Below are 20,410 nucleotides of genomic sequence, written 5' to 3'. Positions count from 1 at the left end.
ATGGGTGTTTTCCCATGGCATTAGCAACCCTATTTTAGAAGTAACCTAGAAGCCACAGAATCGGTCAGTGGGAGGGATGCAAATCTCAAGGAAAGCGTGTCTCTTCTGGGCTTGAGAGTTATATTGCCACCATAGTAGCCCCTGAGGAAACCTACGGGCAGTGAAGCCAAGGACAATATTTATGGAGGTTGTTTCTTCCCCTGTATATCCTGGCTGCTTAGAGCTATAAACATCCAGAAATTCGAGACCAGGTATGAGTTCTCTTAGGGAGGAGCAAGTGGGTAAGGTAAGTTTTCAAAAAAAAAAAAAAAGTAAAATAAAGCCTCTATTGATCTCCTGTGTGGTGGCAGTATTCACACAAACAAGAAAGTGCCTAATAACAGCAGGGGAGAGGGAAGCCACAATATGTTATTATGAATACTAATTCTGAACTGTATCCATGATTCCAACCACTTAGTTCTTTCCCATATGGGCAGATTTGCCACCACATCCTTTTTTCTAAGTATTCTCTTTTTTATCAGACACACTGCTTTATTCTGCAAGCACCCTCCCCCCCCGTATGCTCCCTCATAGGTTCATAGGTTGGTACTAGGCTATTGGCCCTAGGGCCTAAGCAAGCCTAGCCATAACAATTCCCTGGATATTTCTTCCCACAATATTTACTTCTCCAGGCCCCTGTCTAGCAGGGCGACTGACATGATCCCCGGGGTGAACTTCCTATCTCCCATCCAATCATCAAGGTTCCCCCTGAAGAGGGCCAAAGAGGTGCTCTGCTTGATATGTATGGGTAGTCTATTCCAGTCTCACCCATGCTCCTAGAGTATCTCTCCTCAACATTGGAGATCTTATCACCCGTGTCACTTCCCTGTTTTCTGTTGTTTCATTTAAATGCAGCTGCTTTAGATTTCCTGTGACCTCATACCACTCGATACTGGTGTCCTGTGTGAGATTGAAGTCATGATCATGCAATTCTAAGCCATTCCAGCTGAATGCTTGTTGTGCACTGAGTGCACAGCGTTCTAAACTATGTTTGTGCCTGTGCTTTCTAACATACTTGTGATGGATATGGAACTGCTTCAGCCATTATAGTACACCCCTGTTGTTAAACTACATAGGGTGTTACATGGTGTAATGTAATACACAGCCTTGTAGACTATTACACTAATGGAGTGCATGTTCAGATAACGTCAAAGATGGTAACATAGTAACATCCAGATACTGTGCAACAGAAGGCAAAATAGTGAATGTTCAGATACAGTATTACAGAAGGTAATGTGGTGTAAGTCCAGGTAAAGTGCTAAAAATGGTAATGTACTGTGTGTCTAGATAGTGTTACAGAAAGTAATGTAGTGTGTGTCAAGCTACATTGTTGCATAAGGTAATGTAGTACATGTCTAAATACAGTGTTACAGAAAGTAGCAGTGCATTTCAAGAAACAGTGCTAAAGATGGCAGCATAGTACATGTCCAGACAGATTGTTATGAAATGTAACACTGTGTATGTCCAGACATAGTATTACAGATGGTATAGTAATATGCATCCAATTATTAAAAAACAGAGAAACTAGTGGGATTAAAACTTCGTTGATGAGATCACTCACAATAATTCCCAAAAATCATGAAAACTAGGTAGTGTTCCAAAACAACAAGCCTTTATTCATCACAGACAATCTATCCTCAGTAACAAAAAAATCAGAAATATTTTACAATGTTAAACGCATCAGCTTTTATACACTTAGAAGTAGGTGTTTAAAATATATGTTCTGTTTAATTGTAAACCACCCTATTCAGGGCAAACAATATAAACAGGGCCATAAAAAGTGCATTTTACAACAGCAAGTACCCACCCCCACACAGTACTACTGATTAGGTCAAACTAAATCCTCGTTAAGCAAAACACTACCTATCTACTTGCAACCCGCATTCCCAAATCTGATATTAACAAAAGCATAACATACACATAAAAATATTGACTTTTAACTGCAATCGCTTTTGGCTAACTAATGCAATAAAACCTTCATCAGGTCTGTGACATGTACTAAAATCATATACATAGGTAGATAAGTAAAAAGAGCTAACTAGATTGATCCAAGAAAAAAACACATATAGCTATCTAACCATAAACATCATCTCAGAACACTGTAAATACAAATATGAATATATATGTCTAGTAATATCTAATATGTATTAGTGTATAAAAACTAACTTATGTATAGCTCAGAAAAAATGATTTAGAAAAAATTATTTCAGAAAAAAATATTTTATTTACTGCTCAGAAAAAATGGCAGTGCTTTGCAGTAAAAAAAACAAAGAAGGAAAGAAAAAACTGTCATGACAGTTTTTATGTTTACAGCCCCAAAAACATCTTTATTCAATGAAAACCAGTAGAAAAAAACACACGGAAAATACATAAAACAGTGGATGAAGGAAACTAGCAATGTGTAAAAGTGTGCATTAATGTGCACCAGTATGCTAAATGGCGGAATTATACCAATACTTCATAGTAATAGCAGCATGAAATAAATGTGTGTTTTGAATTTACTGTTTAAATCTCTGGTTTGATTCCCCCATTTGGCATACTGCTGCACACTCATACACACACCTGCACACTTTTATACATTACTAGTTTATTTCATCCACTATTTTTGTGTGTGTGTGTGTTTTTTTTCTACTGGTTTTCATTAAACAAACATGTTTTTGGAGCTGCAAACATGAAAACTGTCATGACAGTTTTTTTTACTGCAAAGCACTGACATTTTTTCTGAGCTATAAATAACATAGTTTTTATACACACTAATACATATTAAATATTCTTATATAGGTATATATTTATAGTGTTCTAGTTAGATAATGTTTATGGATAGATAGCTGTGTGTTTTTTCTTGTATCATTCTAGTTAACTTTTTATAGGTTCATAGATTAGTACTAGGCTAACTGCCCTTGTGAGCCATTTTAAGCCTAGCCAATTATCCCCTGTGAAACTCAAACTCTGTACCTTGTGTTTGTAAGGCAAACACCTTAACCATTAGGCCACCCTCCCAACCGTTTTTTACTTATCTACCTATGTATATGATTTTAATTCTTGTCACAGACCTGATGAAGGTTTATTTCATTAGTTAGCCGAAAGCGATTTTAGTTAAAAGTCAGCCTTTTTATGTGTATGTTATGCTTTTGTTAATATCTGATTTGGGAATGCGGGTAGCAAGTAAATCGGTAGTGTTTCCCTCAACAAGGATTTAGTTTGACGTAATCAGTAGTAGGGTGTGGGGGTGGGTACTTCTTGCAAAATGCAGTTTTTACAGCCCTGTTTATATTGTTTGCCTTGAATAGGGTGGTTTAAAATTAAACAGAACGTATATTTTCCACACCTACTTCTAAGTGTATAAAAGCTGATATGTTTAACATTATATAAAGGCTTGTTGCTTTGGAACACTCCCCGTTTTCTATGATTTTTGGGAATTATTGTGACTGAACTCATCAACAAAGTTTTAAGACCACAGGTTTCTGTTTTTTTTTTTATTTTTTCGTCAACACTCGCGGTGGTGAGGTTGGAACTAGACAGATTCCTATGCTTGTTCATCTTTTATATTTGTGATCTTTGGATTTGTGCCCAGTGATTTGTTCTGATATTAGGAATCCACTTTGTTGTCTCTTCTCAGCATGGAGAATACATAGTTTTGAGACCTAGTGACTGTATCAGTATGGGACAACAAAAGTCAGCACCCCAACATTACTACAACTGACCTCTCACAAAGTAGTAATGTGAATACATATGCACTCTGATAATTTTGCAAAGCTAGAAAAGCAACTTAAATTGCTACAAGGTCTGTTCTGGGAGAAAATATATTTTGAACAGAGTAGAGATAAAAAAGATTACCAACAGGGCTGAGACCTAATAAAAGTTAATGTGGAACAATGTGCATGAAGAACTAGCACAGGAATGGACTGACATTCTTCAGGAAGAAATAGACTTGCTTATCAAACACAACAAAGAACCAGGGCTTCACAAAGGAAATGATTGAGACTTTTGAGACTGAATGTAGTAGGAGGCAGATCATGAACAGAAATTCAGCTTTGTATTAGTGTAGTACCATGCAGAATTTGTATTAGCAAGTCCAGCCTAAACCTCACCCACCATCCAACAGTCGTTCACATTTTAGTAAAGTTAAGTTATATTCATACTGGTGGCAGCATGAATATTCATGGTCTATTTGTAGTTTACCGTTTTCCTCAATGTAGTGCAATTTTGGAGTTGGTATATTTAAATAGTGAGGGTGTAGGGGGGGGGGTGCAGGGGGGCTTGCCGCCCTGCAAAAATTAAAGAAAGAAAATTATAGCAATATGACTGCAAATATAATTTTTTCCCTTCACTTTCACAGGAGGCAAGCCCCCTTGCACCCCCCATGTGGGGGCTTCACCCCTCACAACTCCCAAATTAAATACACCAACTCCAAGATCGCACTACATTGAGTAAAAGGGTAAAGTAGGAATAGACAATTAATATTTATCCCGCATCTGGATGGCTGTCAATCATGCATGTTTCCCATATGGCGACACGCTCCTTTCACTTGTCAAGCACTAAGACGATGCCCACATCTATGCAGAACAGCCTGCAAGGTACTACATTAAAGGACAACCGCACCCACGGACACAAAAAACATATTTATTTCATCATAGTTTGGTGTTTCCTACATTTTAACACTCCTCTGGGACTATTTAGAGCTTTTTAGATATTTTTATACACAATTTCTGACTCTGACCACATGGAGTCTGGCATCTTGAAATAATTCTGACTGTTTAGTCTTCCTGTAAGTATCCCAGAATGCATTGTTTGTCTCCAAAAAATTGCATCAGATCTGCCACATTTTCCCTAAAGCACTGATTTTACAGGCATTCACTGCTATGTTATAGTCACCTACTTTTGGTTAAAATGTTGTCCTTTTTCAATGACTACTTCAAACACAAGCAGTGCAAATACTACAGAACAGAACTGAAAAGTGCATTTTATTGCTCTTTCTTCTTAGAAATGTTAACTTGATTTCTTTTGTGAAGGTTGAAATCTAGATGTTCATCGTGCATACAGCTGCAGTCATAACAGATGGGTTATCCTGCCGTCAGGCGGGTCCTCGGTCGGCCGAATTCCAAAGTCTAGGTCCGGCGTCGGTTGTCGTCGCTTCTTCCCTGACGTCAGTGTGGCAGGGGTATAAAAGAGGCAGCCGACGCCATTTTCTTCAGTCTTTCTTGCCACGCAGTGCCCGAAGCAGAAGCAGTTCGCAAGTGCCGGTTGGCCAGCTCTTGAGATTTACGAAAGTATTTCAGCCAAAGTCTTCTTGAAAGCTAAGTACCCCGTTGGGGAAACTTTTCTTGCCTCAGACCGATGTCAGACAAAGTTAATAATTGCATTTCATGTGGGAAGCAAATACCGCATAAGGATTTCCACTCTTTCTGTATACATTGCTTAGGCCCAGACCACGTCGTCTCGGCCTGCCGTTTTTGTGCTAGATTCAGCAAACGCACTATTAAGCGTCGGGCGGAGTTCGCCCTTCACTTTTTTGGCAAAAAATTTAATTATATTATGTCGTCGGATAGTCCGACTCCAGTTTTGAGCAAAAAACTCAAAGATAAGGACCGACATACGAGGTCCGCACCACCTACTGAAACCACGCTAAGGCCGACTACCGGTTCTCCGGTACTCAGCGAGGTGCCTACACAGCCCCTGAGTACCGATGACAATGCATTACCAGTGTATTCAGTACCTGAGGTCGCAGGCTCCTCAGCCCCCATTCCTACTACAGATACCAACGCCACTCCTGGCGGGGAAACTCAGAATTTAGACAGGCCTGCCATTTCTCAAGGGGTCTTCAGGCCTTCCTCCTTCTCTATTAAAGCCTTCACTAAATCTAAAACAGACATGAAACCCAAAAAACAGGTTCCTCAGACACCCTCTCAAGGCACCATGCCTAAAAAACAGATGCTTAAAATGGCTGAGGACTTGATTACTCTTATCAGGGGTTCTCAACCCCCCTCTGACAAAAGGCCCAGATTAGAGGAAGACTACCCTTCCTCAGATCAAGCTTCTATTACCTCGGAACTATCTGAGGACCAGGATTATGCCTATTCTCCATTCGAAGACTCTGATGCAGAGGAGTCTATTCCCTCGGTCTCCCCCCCTGAGGACTTCTCTTTTGGGGAAACCCTGCATACATTGAGGGAACACTTTCACTGGGAAGGTCAAGATTACTCAGATTCCAAGAAAAGGCTCAGGGAATTTCTTCTGTTCCCCTAGCATAGGCCTCTGGCTATCCCTCCTGTTTTAGATATATTGGATGATGTGTACACAGAAGCCAGCCTTAATCCTGATTCTTTGCCTCCAGCTCCTGTTAAACCAGACAGGTATTACCGGGTTCCTGATTCTCACCAGTTCCTATATAAAAGCCATACTGCTGACCCAGAAACTATTTCACAGGGTCCCAAGGGAATTAAGGCCTCTACTGCTAAAAACCCATTACCTTCAGAGAGAGATTCCAGAGCTTTAGAAAGGTGGGGGGAAAAGGTGTACACCTCAGCCACTTTAACCATGAGGGCATTAAACTGTCAGTTCCATATGTTAAAGTATCAACAGTTTTTGATATCTCAGCTGAAAAGCAAGATGACACAACCAGAACAACCAGATTTAAAAGAGTTGCAGGATTTGTTGCATGCTGCAGAGCAAGTGGGTAAACATACCTTGCAGTGCGGTTTTGATGCTTTAGAGGCCTCATGTAGAGCTGCTGTTACGGGGTCTGTTATACGTAGGCATGCTTGGCTCAAAGAGCAAACCTTACCAGATCATGTCAAAGCTAAATTATTAGATGCACCTCTTCAAAAAGATGTATTGTTTGGTGTTAAAGCTGAGGAGGTGCTAAAGAAAATGGAGGAAAAGCGAAATCAATGCAAACAGTGAAAGATTTCCTGCAGGTACAGCCTCCACGTTTCAGCAGAAACTGGCCTTCAAAAAATTGGTCCTTTCCAGCCACAGACAGACCTCAGAGGGGCAGATACAGGCATCCAAGGGGTAGAGGGCAACCCCAAGGATCTTTCAGAGCCAGACAGTGGCAAGCACCAACCCCAAGAGGTGGAGAAGATAGATCACAGTCTTTTAGAAAACAGACACAATGACGTCCCCCTACACCTGCCAAGCAAAACTTTAATGGCAGCACCTTTGGGCGGAAAACTGACATTATTCTCAAAAAAATTGGCATATTGTTACAAAAGACAAATGGATTCTGGACATTATAGACAGAGGCTACAGGTTCCACTTTCACACCCTTCCAAAAATGAGAGGCATGCCAAACCTGCCACAAAATCAAAGGGCAGAGGCACAAAAACAAATTTCAGCTCTCATGGACATGAAAGCAATTCAAGAGGTACCTGCAAAAGAACAAGGTCAAGGGTTTTATTCCAGACTATTCCTGGTACCAAGGAAGGACAAAGATTGGAGACCTATCTTAGACCTATACATCCTAAACACTTTTCTACAGGTGCCAAAATTCAAGATGCTCACATTACAGCAGCTTCTTCCCATGCTTGGCACGGAGTCTTGGCTGGTAACATTGGACATCAAGGAGGCATACCTGCATGTCCCTCTCAGACAAGATTGCAGAAGATACCTCAGATTTCTTGCAGGTTCAACCCATTACCAATTCTCTGCATTGCCCTTTGGCTTATCTACTGCGCCCAGAGTGTTTACGAAATGCCTGGCATCAGTAATCGCCTTCTGCAGACTACAAGGGATACAAATCTACCCATATCTGGATGACCGCCTGATCCAAGCGGACAGCAAGGACATACTACTGCAACACCTGGCGTTTGTAATAAAACTGTTGAACTTCCTGGGATACACAGTCAACAAAAAGAAATCAAAACTAATACCCTCTCAACAAATAATTTTCCTGGGTGCCAGCTTGGATACAACCACCCAGATGGCCTAACTCACGCCAGACAAGCAAGGGAAACTGTCTCAATACTTCAGAAAAATGGCAACTTACACCAGACTAACTGCAAGGAAAGTCCTGCAGGCTCTGGGATTTATGGCATCTTGCATCCTACTAATCCCATGTGCAAAGCTGCATATGAGGAAACTTCAGTGGTACCTAAAAAACTTATGGTCTCAACACAGCCACAGCTTGGAAGCAATTATACCACTCATTCCATGCCTTCAAAAGGAATTTATGTGGTGGGCTCAAGCTTGCCAAAGAAACACAGGTCTTCCTTACTGTGTACCTCAAGCAACTCAAATCATCACAACAGATGCCTCAGACTACACCTGGGGAGCACACATGACAGATCAGTGCATTCAGGGAAAATGGGCACGAAAAGAGAAGCTCCTTCACATCAACCAAAAGGAAATGCTAGCCGTGCAAAAGGCTATTATGACCTTCAAAGACCTACTGCATCCAGGCCAGCCATTGATAAGGACAGACAACACCACAGTGATGTGGTACATAATCAAACAGGGAGGAACTCATTCATACCCCCTGTGCAGGCAAGCCATGACCCTATGGAACACAGCACTGGAATTGCAAATTCAACTACAGGCGCAATTCCTGCCGGTTAAGGAAAACACACAGGCAGACAACCTAAGCAGAAATATGACCGATCCACACGAATGGAAGTTGCATCCTCAAGTTTTCACAAAGATAACTCGGGCATGGGGACAGCCAGTCATAGATCTCTTTGCTACCCACAGAAATTGCCAGTTGAAAAAATTTTGTTCAAGGACCTATCATCCGCAGGCCTGGAAAGTGGACGCACTTTCCTTCAATTGGGCAACATTGACAGTCTATGCCTTCCCGCCTCTTCCTCTGCTGCCCAAAGTTCTATTAAAAGCCAGAGCAGAGAGGCCGAAAATGATTCTCATTGCTCCAGACTGGCCAAGGCAACACTGGTATTCGCTCCTGAAGAGCCTGACACATTCCCCACCATGGATCCTACCTCTAGTCCCTCTTCTGTTGTCCCAGCACAACTACAAAACTCTTCACAGCCATCTCAAAACCCTAAATCTAGCTGCATGGAGAATTCCTTGATTTCCCAACAGTTTCTCCTCTCCAAGGAGGTGCAGGATGTCATCCTGGAGGCCAGAAGACCTTCTACTAGAAAGGCCTACTCCGCAAAATGGAAACGATTTTGTGCCTGGAATCAAAAGAAGGGACAGAATCCTTGGGTAATAAATATACCTCACATTTTACAGTACCTAGCGGAGATGTTAAACAATGGACTTTCCTTCTCCTCCATCAAGATCCACGCTTCAGCCATTTCTGCTCAATACAACACCGATCCTCCTTTATTCTCTCATCCTCTCTTAAGGCAGTTCCTCAGAGGGGCAAAGAATATAAAACCCCCAAGGAAACCACCAGTCCCTGCTTGGGACCTCAACTTCTTATTGGAAAAGCTGACCCTTCCTCCCTTCGAGCCAGCTTCTTCATCAGAGTTACAGTACTTGTCATGGAAAACAGCCTTTCTTCTGGCCATCACCTCAGCTCGCAGGGTTTCTGAGCTACAGACCCTCATGGCTGTGCAACCATTCATCATTTTCCATCAGGACAGAATTTCCTTATGAACCAACCCTACCTTTATGCCAAAGGTAGTATCCAGTGTAGCTTTGAATCAGACTATCCACTTACCTACCTTTTATCCTAATCCACAAAACAAAGGGGAAAGACTACTACATTCCTTGGACATTCACAGACAACTTCGTTATTATTTGGACAGGACAAAGACATTCAGGAAATCTGAGCAACTCTTTGTGTCCTATGCTACAGGTGCTCAAGGAAAGGCTATTTCCAAACCGACAATTTCAAAATGGATAGCCCACTGCATACGCTTTTGTTACTCATTTCATGGAAAATCTGTGCCTGCATGCATCAGATCCCACTCCACCAGAGCCACAGCTACCTCTGCAGCCTTCCTCAGGGGGGTCCCTACCAAGGACATCTTGGAAGCAGCTACTTGGAGTTCAGTGCACACTTTCTCCAAGCACTACCACCTTCCACTATACTCTAAATCTAGAGCAGGCTTTGCCACTGCAGTCTTGCAGGGCATTTTTGCTCCTAGTTCCACCTAGTGCCTACCACCCTTACTTAGCTTTGGGATTCTACCCATCTGTTATGACTGCAGCTGTATGCACGATGAACATAGTACAGTTTTGTACCTACCATAAATGTAGATGTTCGAGTGTTCATACAGCTGCAGTCCTGGTTTCCCTCCCTCCATCCCCTCTTAGGACAGGCCTTATGACAAACACTTTTCATATAACCTTTTTGGGGTGTTCTTTTATGGTGTATTTGCTTGCAACTACTGTTTTTGATTTATCAACATTGCATTTTTGCATAACATTATGTTTGCCTTCCTTCTGGGGGCACCTGACATCTGGGGCAAGAAAAACTGAAGAAAATGGCGTCGGCTGCCTCTTTTATACCCCTGCCGCACTGACGTCAGGGAAGAAGCGACGACAACTGATGCCGGACCTAGACTTTGGAATTCGGCCGACCGAGGACCCGCCTGACGGCAGGATAACCCATCTGTTATGACTGCAGCTGTATGAACACTCGAATATCTACATTTATGGTAGGTACAAAACTGTACTTTCTTCAAGGTATCTCCCCCCTCCCCCTTCACACCTGCCTTCCCTAGCTGTCAAAGAGCTAAGGGTAATTTGATCCATTATCTGCATGTGATTGACAGCTCACAGCAGGTGACCAGACTAATGTACTGTTTTCTTGTCAGCCTTTCCTTCCTTACAGTGGGAGACATTTTTTGTTGCACTCCTCCTGTCAAATTTAGAACCAAGTTCCATAGCACTGGGAATAATCACTGTTTTGCAAAGCATCAAACGTCCACTTATTTTCCTTCCTGTTTGGTTAAATATCTAATAAATGATTGCACTATAAACACAAAATATTTCACAGACTTGCATGACAGCACCCACATGTTTTTTTAAGTGTTAATTTAAGAAAGTTATGGTATTGCATACTTCTTGTAATCTGATATAGTGTTGTTAATTAATTGTGACAGACATCTACTTCTTATTTAAAAACATGCAATTAATGTCTACGCATGGTCATTGCAAATTTATGCTCTTAGTCTTTGCAGCTGTTACTGTGTTTCTGCCTGTACTTTGTCACATATCAGTAGGGCTCTTCAGAAAAGTTTGATTATAGTTTGACATTTTTGCTAGGTTAAGAATGGGCTGGACAAGGCAGCTCTGGCATCACAATGTAGGAGGTCTACTGGCTCTTCTATACAGCATGCAAATCAGGCGGGATTACATCACTTTGAGGGAGGAAATGTCCCTGTAGCTAGAGCAAGAGCTCTGGTAGATGTGACAGCATAATTTCAGAGCCAGCTAGAGGTTTTTCAATTTGGTTTTCAAAGTGAAAGTAAAACAGTACAGAAAGGTAGGAAGCCTAACAGGGAAAACAGTTGAGTGTATTAGTTTTTAAAGCTGCATGGGTGATTTTTTGAGGCTGTATCAACGAACAGGGACTAAAAGAGACAGCAGGTTGAGCAATCTGCTTTAATATCCCACTGTTGTCCTTTAATACAAAGCCCAGAAATTCCATAATGTGACAGAGAAGGTTCACAATTATCAAAAGTCCATCCAAGAGAGAAAGACTCAGAAAATAAACAGAGATCAAATGGCTAAAGATGATCCACAGCATCTCACAAAGTATAGATGCAGATGGGGAGGTGGAAATGAATGGCAGAACTACAGGAGACATTTTATCAGGAGAGCCAGCAACAGGATAATAGAGACACCTACGGATATCACCAATAATACCAATAACAATACTTATGCCAGTAATGCCAACAGTAATATTGACAACAACAATCTGAATGTTCAGGCTGGTAATGCTGGTGATAGGAATGGACAGGCTTTCACAATGTGAATACACCCACGAGACCAGACAGACAAATGATAAGCAGACTAATGGATGACCGACTGATGGCATCCAGTAACCCTTGGACCCCACAAACGGACATGAATGAACACCGGAATCCTACCCAGCCACAACACAACTCCCAGGGTTGATATCACCAGAGCCCAGTACGCATGAAATGGAATTATCATAACAATTATAACTATAACCAGAGATACAGCCCACTGAGGTTCCAAAGAGAAGAAGTGAACTACCATGCAACCCTGTGGAGGGAGGGAGGACCAGAACAACTGGAGGAAGAAACAGTGGACAGGGGTGAGAGAGCTGAGGTACCTGGGAACAACTTCTACCCATCAGGGCTACAAGGCTGCAGACAGACTTACCCCCAGGATCTGGAATCATTCGAAGAAACCATTGACAGCACTTGAAGAAAAAGTGGTTAACAGTGGGCTTACTTTCATACCTCAGGGAAGGAGCGATGAGACACAGACCATCACTAATTTAAAAATGTATGTGAGGGAGTTGGATTTGAAATGTGTCTTTCATAAGAAAAATTACATGGATGAAGATAAAGCCATCAAAGAAAAAAATTAAAAGCCCCAGCACTTTTTGCCCCCACTGCATCCCACACTTGTAGCCTTTGAGACAAAATGTGAGCTTGATACAAGACAGGCTCTCAAAAAAACACTGAAATGTAAACTTTATAATATTTCAAAGGATGAGATATTAGCACTTAAGAATCTGAACAATGATAGAACTAGATGTGTTATGAAGGCTGACAAGGGTGGGGACATACTGTTTACAGATACTGCCAGTGATGTAATGAAAATAGAGAACATACTGAACACACCTGAGTTTGATTCTAAACATTCCTTTGAGGAAGTTAAAACTGCATATATACAATGGAAGCATAAGCTAACCACAATGCTTAATGAATAACTCATTATATTCTATAGCTTCTTGCTGAAAGGAACTCCTAGTTTATTTTAGATTCACTTGATCTTTAAAGAAAAATAAAAGGCTTTGTTTTACATCACTACCCCACCAGATACGCAGTAGCAAGGATCGCCCAAACCCTGCCCAACACCCTGCACATGATGTTTTTTTTTCTATATGTGTGAATAAACATCATTAAATGTGCTTCCTCCACATGAATATTCATTTGGGATTGTCGGATGAAGAATAAGTGTTAAATTATTGTACATTGCTTATTCTGATTAGCAGTATGTATTTATAGATTTTTTTCCCTAGTAGTGCGGAGATTGCTTTCAAGGACTTGAAAAATAATTGCAAGGACCAAGTAAAAACCCAGAATGACTTGAGTAGAGAACATTGTATTTGTCAATTGTACATGTGCATGGCGGGGGGTAGAAATGCCATGTAATACTCAAGAGCACTGATTTAGTGTACTGAAATTAATGTGGTCATCACTATAATTTCCTTACAACAGTAAAGTGGATAAAGTTAGAACCTTCATATTCAACAGCATAACAGTCCAAACAGATGTTTTTTTTTCTAAACTGTTCAACTACAATAGGACATTGGGTTCCTTTAAGTGACAGGTTTCAAACACATAACAAGTTGATAAGGAGTACCACAAATATCATCCAAAGTCACAGCCATGCATCACCGGCTGTTTCAAACCACAGCCCTGGGCCACGGTTCCAGTTTACAAAAGGAGTTATTTTAGAATTCCACAAGTCTGGCAAAGTTTTACTATACCAGCCTCTTACCCCCATAAATATACTGCCTCCAGGATCCCAAAGCCTGCATTTTCACAGTACCTACAACTCCATTTAATAACTATACCCTTTGATTTGTCAAATTTATATAACTAGTCAAGTCACTGGACATTGTTAGCACTATTAATATCCTGGGATGTCATGCTGTTTAGAATATACTCACATATCACAATACACTCCTATTCACTCTTCTAGAAACACCCCGATTGGGGGGGGGGGTGCAGTGCCACTTGTGCCAAGTACACTTATTCCATAACTACATTCCCTTCTGAAGGTACTCAGGCAGTGCAGTACCCAGAGTAATCAAATGTAAAATATAGCAAAGACTGGTACAAAATCCACAGAGGATGCAAATGCTGGATACCTTTGCTGCTGACACCTCAGAGCCCTAACCGTGGGTCCATTGCATTAAAAAATAAAAAGGAACTTCTCTTAAAATACACACTTCTCTTGGCCTGTATGTTCATATCTGCCACAGGCAAGTTCAAATATAAATTAGAAGCATGGGCTTTGCTTTCAAAACAAACAATTACAGAATCAATTCTCTCCACTACTATGATTTTGATGTAAGTTCATCACCTAAATATTCCATCTCCGAGATCACATTACTTTGAGGAGAAGGACACACTGCAACTGCACAGGGAATATTCACGATGTCACAGGCAAATCTGCATGGCTTGTCACTCGGGCATCATTTGCATGCCACATCACAAACACAAGGCATGTCAATCACTCTGGCCATGCCCATGATTTCTGTGCAGAATGACTAGTGAGGTAGTTTTTTAAAACAAAGCCAAATAAAAGAAGTGCATGTGAATGAACAAAGCATATTGATAACTATTGACGTTGAAGCCCTATACACTGTTTAACCACACATGTACTGTATTGAAGCAGCTACAGAGGCTTATAGCAAAAATAACAATGCTACACAAGGGCAAACTGAATGCTTGGGAAAGCTAATAACCTTGGTGTTGAGTTACAGTTTTTGCAGTTTCAATGGCCAGGCTTACAAATAGATGAGGAGGATAGCCATGGGTGTAGCTATGGTTCCTAGCCTGGCCAATGTAGTCAGGCAAGTGAGAGGAGGAATTTGTACTGCAAAGTGATGAGATTTATGACCAGCTTCCTTTGCTTTATTGACAATGTATTCAGAGTCTGGCAAGATGAGGAATCTAAACTCACCGAGTTTATTCACTACATCAGTAACGCCACCTCCTGCCTGAGATTTATCATTTCTATCAGCTTGAAGCCAGTGCAGTTCCTTGATATGACTGTCAGTATTGATAAAGACAGAGGTAAATGAATTAGTAATTTATACAAGAAACCATCAAGAGTGAGCTACTTGCTTCACAGAGACAGTCTGCATCCAGTAAAAACTAAGCCCACTATAGTAAAATCACAAGGCTACAGATTAGCACGCACTACCACAGATTTGGCCCCTTTTTCTCAAAAATATGAATGCTCTTGAAAATTATTTCTTAACCACAGGATATGAATCAAACATGTTACATATGATCCTAAAACTAACATTGACTCTATGTGGAATAGTCCTTTTGGTAGAATTATGCAATGAGGACACCCTAACACAAAAGAAGAGAAATGTAAGGATAGTTGCATTCCAACCTACACCTGAGATTTCAATACAATTAAAGCCGTTACTATGGAAAACTGGGCTATCCTCACTGACAATCAGCAGCTTATAAAGGGTTTTAAGAGACCACCCTACTTCTGTATATAAAAAAAGAGCAGACGTATACATAGCTATGTGGGAAAAGAAAAATAAGGAACACCAGGATGACATGAGCACTAAAATCTGTGGGCCACCTAACTGCACTTTCTGTGAGAACACCAGGATGACGTGAGCACTAAAATCTGTGGGCCACCTAACTGCACTTTCAGTGAATACTTGGTGGAGTGCGACTCATTTGAGTGCCCCTGACTTAAAAAGATGGTGAAATCTTCAGCAGGTGTTAACTGTAACACTGAAAAAGCTGTATATATGGCCATGTGTAATGACTGCCCTGCATTTTACATGGGTAAGACTATGAATAAACTGAAAAGGAGGACTTAGGGTCACCTTTCTGACATCATATGTAAATGCCAGAGGAACACCTTATCCAAACACTTATTAGAACACCCCAGACATTCTGGTTTTAAATTGATCATCCTGAACTGTGTGGAGATGGATGAGCTTGAAGAGTACGACAATGGTGTTTTCTAGGAAAAAGAACTGGCAGTTGAGATTAAATGCATTCAGGAAACCAGGACTTAACTACTATTGCTCAATTAAGACTCTGATGAGTGTATGCAAGCTGCCACACAATCTGTAAAGGTTTTTTAGGGTATTTTGAGGAGATATTTGTATATACTAAATATAAAAAAATGATGTGTAATATGTGAATAAATTATTTATTATTATTTATTTTATTTTACATTTGTTTATGGGAAAGTCCGACTGGACACATGTCCTTTTTCAATGGAGGTCGGGCACACATGCACCTACTTGCATGTCTTTAAACATCACACGACCATGGGAAGGACATGCAGACTCCACACAGAAGGAGCTCCAGCCAAGAATCGAATGGGAGAACCTCTTGCTGTAAGGTAACAACGCTAACCGCTGCACCACTGCGGCCTCAAAGTATACACAGTACAATAAGTAAAATACAAACTTAGGCTAACGTAGTTATTACATGTTAAGTTTAGTCAATTGGTAGACAGTTGCCAAAAATTAACAGGTTAGTATAAAAGACATTACAGTGATATGGAAATAGTCATACCATAGTTTCAAGTGAATATTCGATAATTGCACATATTTTCAAAATAGTTTACATTGTGAAGTCAGAGATATTTCTGCCTCATCAGAGTGATAGGACTGAGACGTGATAGTATACAGAGTGGCAGGAGTAATAAGAAGAGACAGTGGGAGGTGAAGTAGTCTGGAGGCGTATAGGATAAGCAGAGGTAGTCATAAGGTCAGAGACAGAGAGAGATGTTAGTCAGGGGTAAAAGGACACAGCCATTTGTTTAGTAGGTGAGTTTTTAGACTTGTTTTAAATTAGGGTAGAAATTTAATTGTTGTAATGTTATCTGTTTAGTATATATATATATATATATATATATATATATATATATATATATATATATATATATATACATATATGTTTAGTATATGTGTATATATGTTTAGTATATATGTATATATGTTTAGTTACTTTAATTTTAATTCTGCTTTGATTACATTTAGTACAGCCTTGCTTCACACCAGAGATTTAAACAGTAAATTCAAAACACACATTTATTTCATGTTGCTCTTCCTATGAAGTATTGGTATAATTCCGCCATTTAGCATACTGGTGCACATTAATGCACACTCATGCACACACCTGCACACTTTTATACATTGCTAGTTTACTTCATCCACTATTTTTGTGTATTTTTTTCTACTGGTTTTTATTGAATATACATGTTTTTTTTAATTTTTATGTGCACTAATACATATTAGATGTTATTAGATAGGTATATATTTATAGTGTTCTTGTTAGATAATGTTTATGATTAGATAGCTGTGTGGTTTTTTTTTGTATCAATCTAGTTAACACTTTTTACTTATCTCCCTATGTATATGATTTTTAGTTCACAGACCTGATGAAGGCTTTATTGCATTAGTTAGCCAAAAGCGATTTTAGTTAAAAGTCAATCTTTTTATGTGTATGTTATGCTTTTCTTAATACCTGATTTGGGAATGCGGGTTGCAAGTAAATCGGTAGTGTTTTCCTTAACTAGGATGTAGTTTGAGCTAATCAATATTAATGTGTGGGGGTGGGTACTTGCTGTTGTAAAATGCACTTTTTACAGCCCTGTTTATATTGTTTGCCTTTTAAAATTAAACAATACATATGTTTTCTACACCTACTTCTAAGTGTATAAAAGCTGATACGTTTTAACATTGTAAAATATTTCTGATTTGTGTTACTAAGGCTCGCTTGTCTGACAAATAAAGGAGTGTTGCTTTGGAACACTGCATAGTTTTCATGATTTTTGGGAATTATTGTGACTGAGCTCATCAACAAAGTTTTAATCTCACTAGTTTCTCTGATTTTTTATTTTTTACTCAACACTCATGGTGGTGAGGTTGGACAGATTTCTATGCTTGTTCATTTTTTATGAGTCCAATTAATGTTACAGAAGGTAATGTGGTGCAAATACTAAGATTTTTACAGTGCATTTCCAGAGCGTTAAACATGATAACATATTGCATGACCAGATACAGCATTACAGAAGTGCATGTCCAGATGGGGTGCTACTAATAGTAACACAGGTTATGTGCAGATTCAGTATTTTGTCTAGATATGTTGTTGTAGGTAATGAATTAGTGCATTCTTATCTAGGATGTTACAGATGGTTACAAAGTTCATATCCTGATACAATGTTTGCCCATACGGATACATTGTTGCAGATGGTGATTTAGTGCATACTGCATATTCATATAGATGGTTTCATGTGGTAATATAGTGTATTTCTAGCTACAGTCTTACGAATATTAAAATATTGTAGCCTAAGTATGTTGCTACAGATGGTGACATGGCGCATTTTTGGGACATGTTGTAGATGGTATCATGCTGAATGAACAGCTGCACTGTTATGCATGGTAATGACATGCATTTTTCTTTTCGATGTGCCTCACTGGATAACTGGATATGGCATAAAACCTGACAGCCTATTTCTTGTTATCTGTTTTTTTTTTCCTGCATTTAATGCAAATCATGTCTTTTCAGGTCAGTGCCAATGGGAACGTTCTTCGGAGTGAAATTATTGGCAGTATCAAGTTGAAAGTCTTTCTGTCTGGAATGCCGGAGCTTCGGCTGGGTCTGAATGACAGAGTGCTCTTTGAGCTAACAGGACGTAAGTGCTTTCAGGGTTCTGTTTGTGGAATACTCAGTGAAAACAAGCAGTGCTATGATTTCTATTTCCTGAAGGGTTAAGTAGTGAATGGATTATATTATTGAGAGATGGTGATCTGGAGTCAACTTCTGTAGGGTTGCATGTGAATAGAAAGAAAACATTCACATGCTAGCCAATGCTATTTCCACAGAAACCTAATGAGGTCTTGTTTATTTTTATTTGTTTAACTGTTTATATGAGCTAATCCTTAAGTGTCCTCTTTTTTGTTAAGGCCTGGGTCAGAAGGTTAAAAGGTAAATGCAGTGTATATGCACAGTTCAGAGTAGCCAGATGACAATAATATTTAAGGGGGTCTTTAATTTTGCACTTTCTAATGTGCTAACATGTTTTAGACCTATTTCTTCTCAGTACATGGGCCTTACCTTTGTAGTACATCTGCCCTCTGCTTTGATGTTTAACGTGTGTCATGTCCGTTTTAGATTCTGATATTGTAATTATGTCTTTTCATGGATGACCATGGTAACAATGATGTTATTAAACTTGATTACAGCTGGTAGAGTCTGAGGCACTCAAACCCAAAGCTGAAGAATGAAGCTCATCAGCAGCTCTTACCTTTAATCCTTCTTACCTGACTTACCTGATTAACTGACCTGGTTACACGTCTGAGTGCCACTGACGAGTTATGAACAGTGGTTGACACTTCACTTTCTGCCCATGCCACATGCACTTACCATAGCCACTGAAGGGAGGTTTGCATTGGTCAGCCTGATTTTCTGCTTTGTTTTTTTGGTGTGGTCTGCATTAATTACCACTGTGACTTGCATAAAACGTGCTAATTCCAGAGCACTGAATAAAATGATTCAGCTTAATGGAGGATAGACTCTGCCCTTAAATATGGCAGCATCGGAGACTATCTCAAGTTATCACTTTTGACATGTTTGTGCACAGAGTTGTGTGATGACAACTGTAGTGCTGTAGCTGTGTGAAGACTTTCCTCTGTGCACACAGGCTCATTTAAGTAAAGGATGAGCCACTGTTCAGTATCAAACCTCAGCATCAGCAACCTGGCCTCTGAGGAAACTCAGTGCTCCAACTATCTAGTCAGCTCTTCATATGTTACATTAAAATTTCTTGGTGTTTAGTGACCGCTGACACCCCACCTGCCATTTCCATAGCTCAGTCACCTTGAAAATATCTTTGTTAACTAGAGCTTTCCAGGTTTCCCAGCACTGTTACTTTTACAGATTTCCAAAACACTGACTGTGACTCTCCTGCTCTCTTCTGATCAATCTGTCTGTCTGTCTGTAGACACATGGTATGAACGTTTGGCAGTTTAGTGCACTAGCAGCTTTATCATGTAGTCCTAAGTTTGATCCCCTCAGTCTCTATTGCATACTGGATGTTCCTGGGCTTCCGCCGAAAAAGGGAAACAGTCTAGTTAACAAAACACACAAATAAAATACATTTAAAAGAAGTCCTAATGACTCCAGACCACTATTTAATCCTCCCACATATGAACATATGAAAGTTATTTACAAGGACATGCATCTGACATAAGTAAGTAGTGACAAACTCCATCCCCAACAGGTATGTGCTGTATGAAACCTGACACATTACATGTAGGCCCTTTTCAGGCCATACAGTGGTAAGTCTAGATGGAATGAAAGAATGAGGGAAAATGGATGTGATTTATTTCATATGACATTATTACTTCAAATTGGGAAGTACAGCTAAATAATGTGAGTGACAGGGGAGTTTTGGGTTATTTTATTTAAAGGGGGGTATGATGAGATGATTTGTACATCGGACTCCACAGATGCTCACCCTAGTGTGGTAGTACATGCTG

General features: G+C 40.0%; 1 protein-coding gene across 1 annotated transcript in view; it reads left to right on the top strand.

The window, feature by feature from the left end:
• AP1M2 (adaptor related protein complex 1 subunit mu 2) overlaps positions 1-20,410 on the top strand; it is a 570,094-nt gene that overhangs the window by 299,247 nt on the left and 250,437 nt on the right. The window contains exon 6 of the mRNA XM_044084760.1: positions 18,438-18,564. Within this exon, the coding sequence (XP_043940695.1) occupies positions 18,438-18,564 (127 nt within the window). The remainder of the gene's footprint in view (positions 1-18,437; positions 18,565-20,410) is intronic.

Source organism: Protopterus annectens, chromosome 9.part0 (genome assembly GCF_019279795.1).
Source record: "Protopterus annectens isolate FY-2018-M chromosome 9.part0, PAN1.0, whole genome shotgun sequence".
Lineage (NCBI taxonomy): Eukaryota > Metazoa > Chordata > Ceratodontiformes > Protopteridae > Protopterus > Protopterus annectens.
Note: the sequence above shows the minus strand (reverse complement) of the source record. Positions and strands in the feature narration are given on the sequence as shown.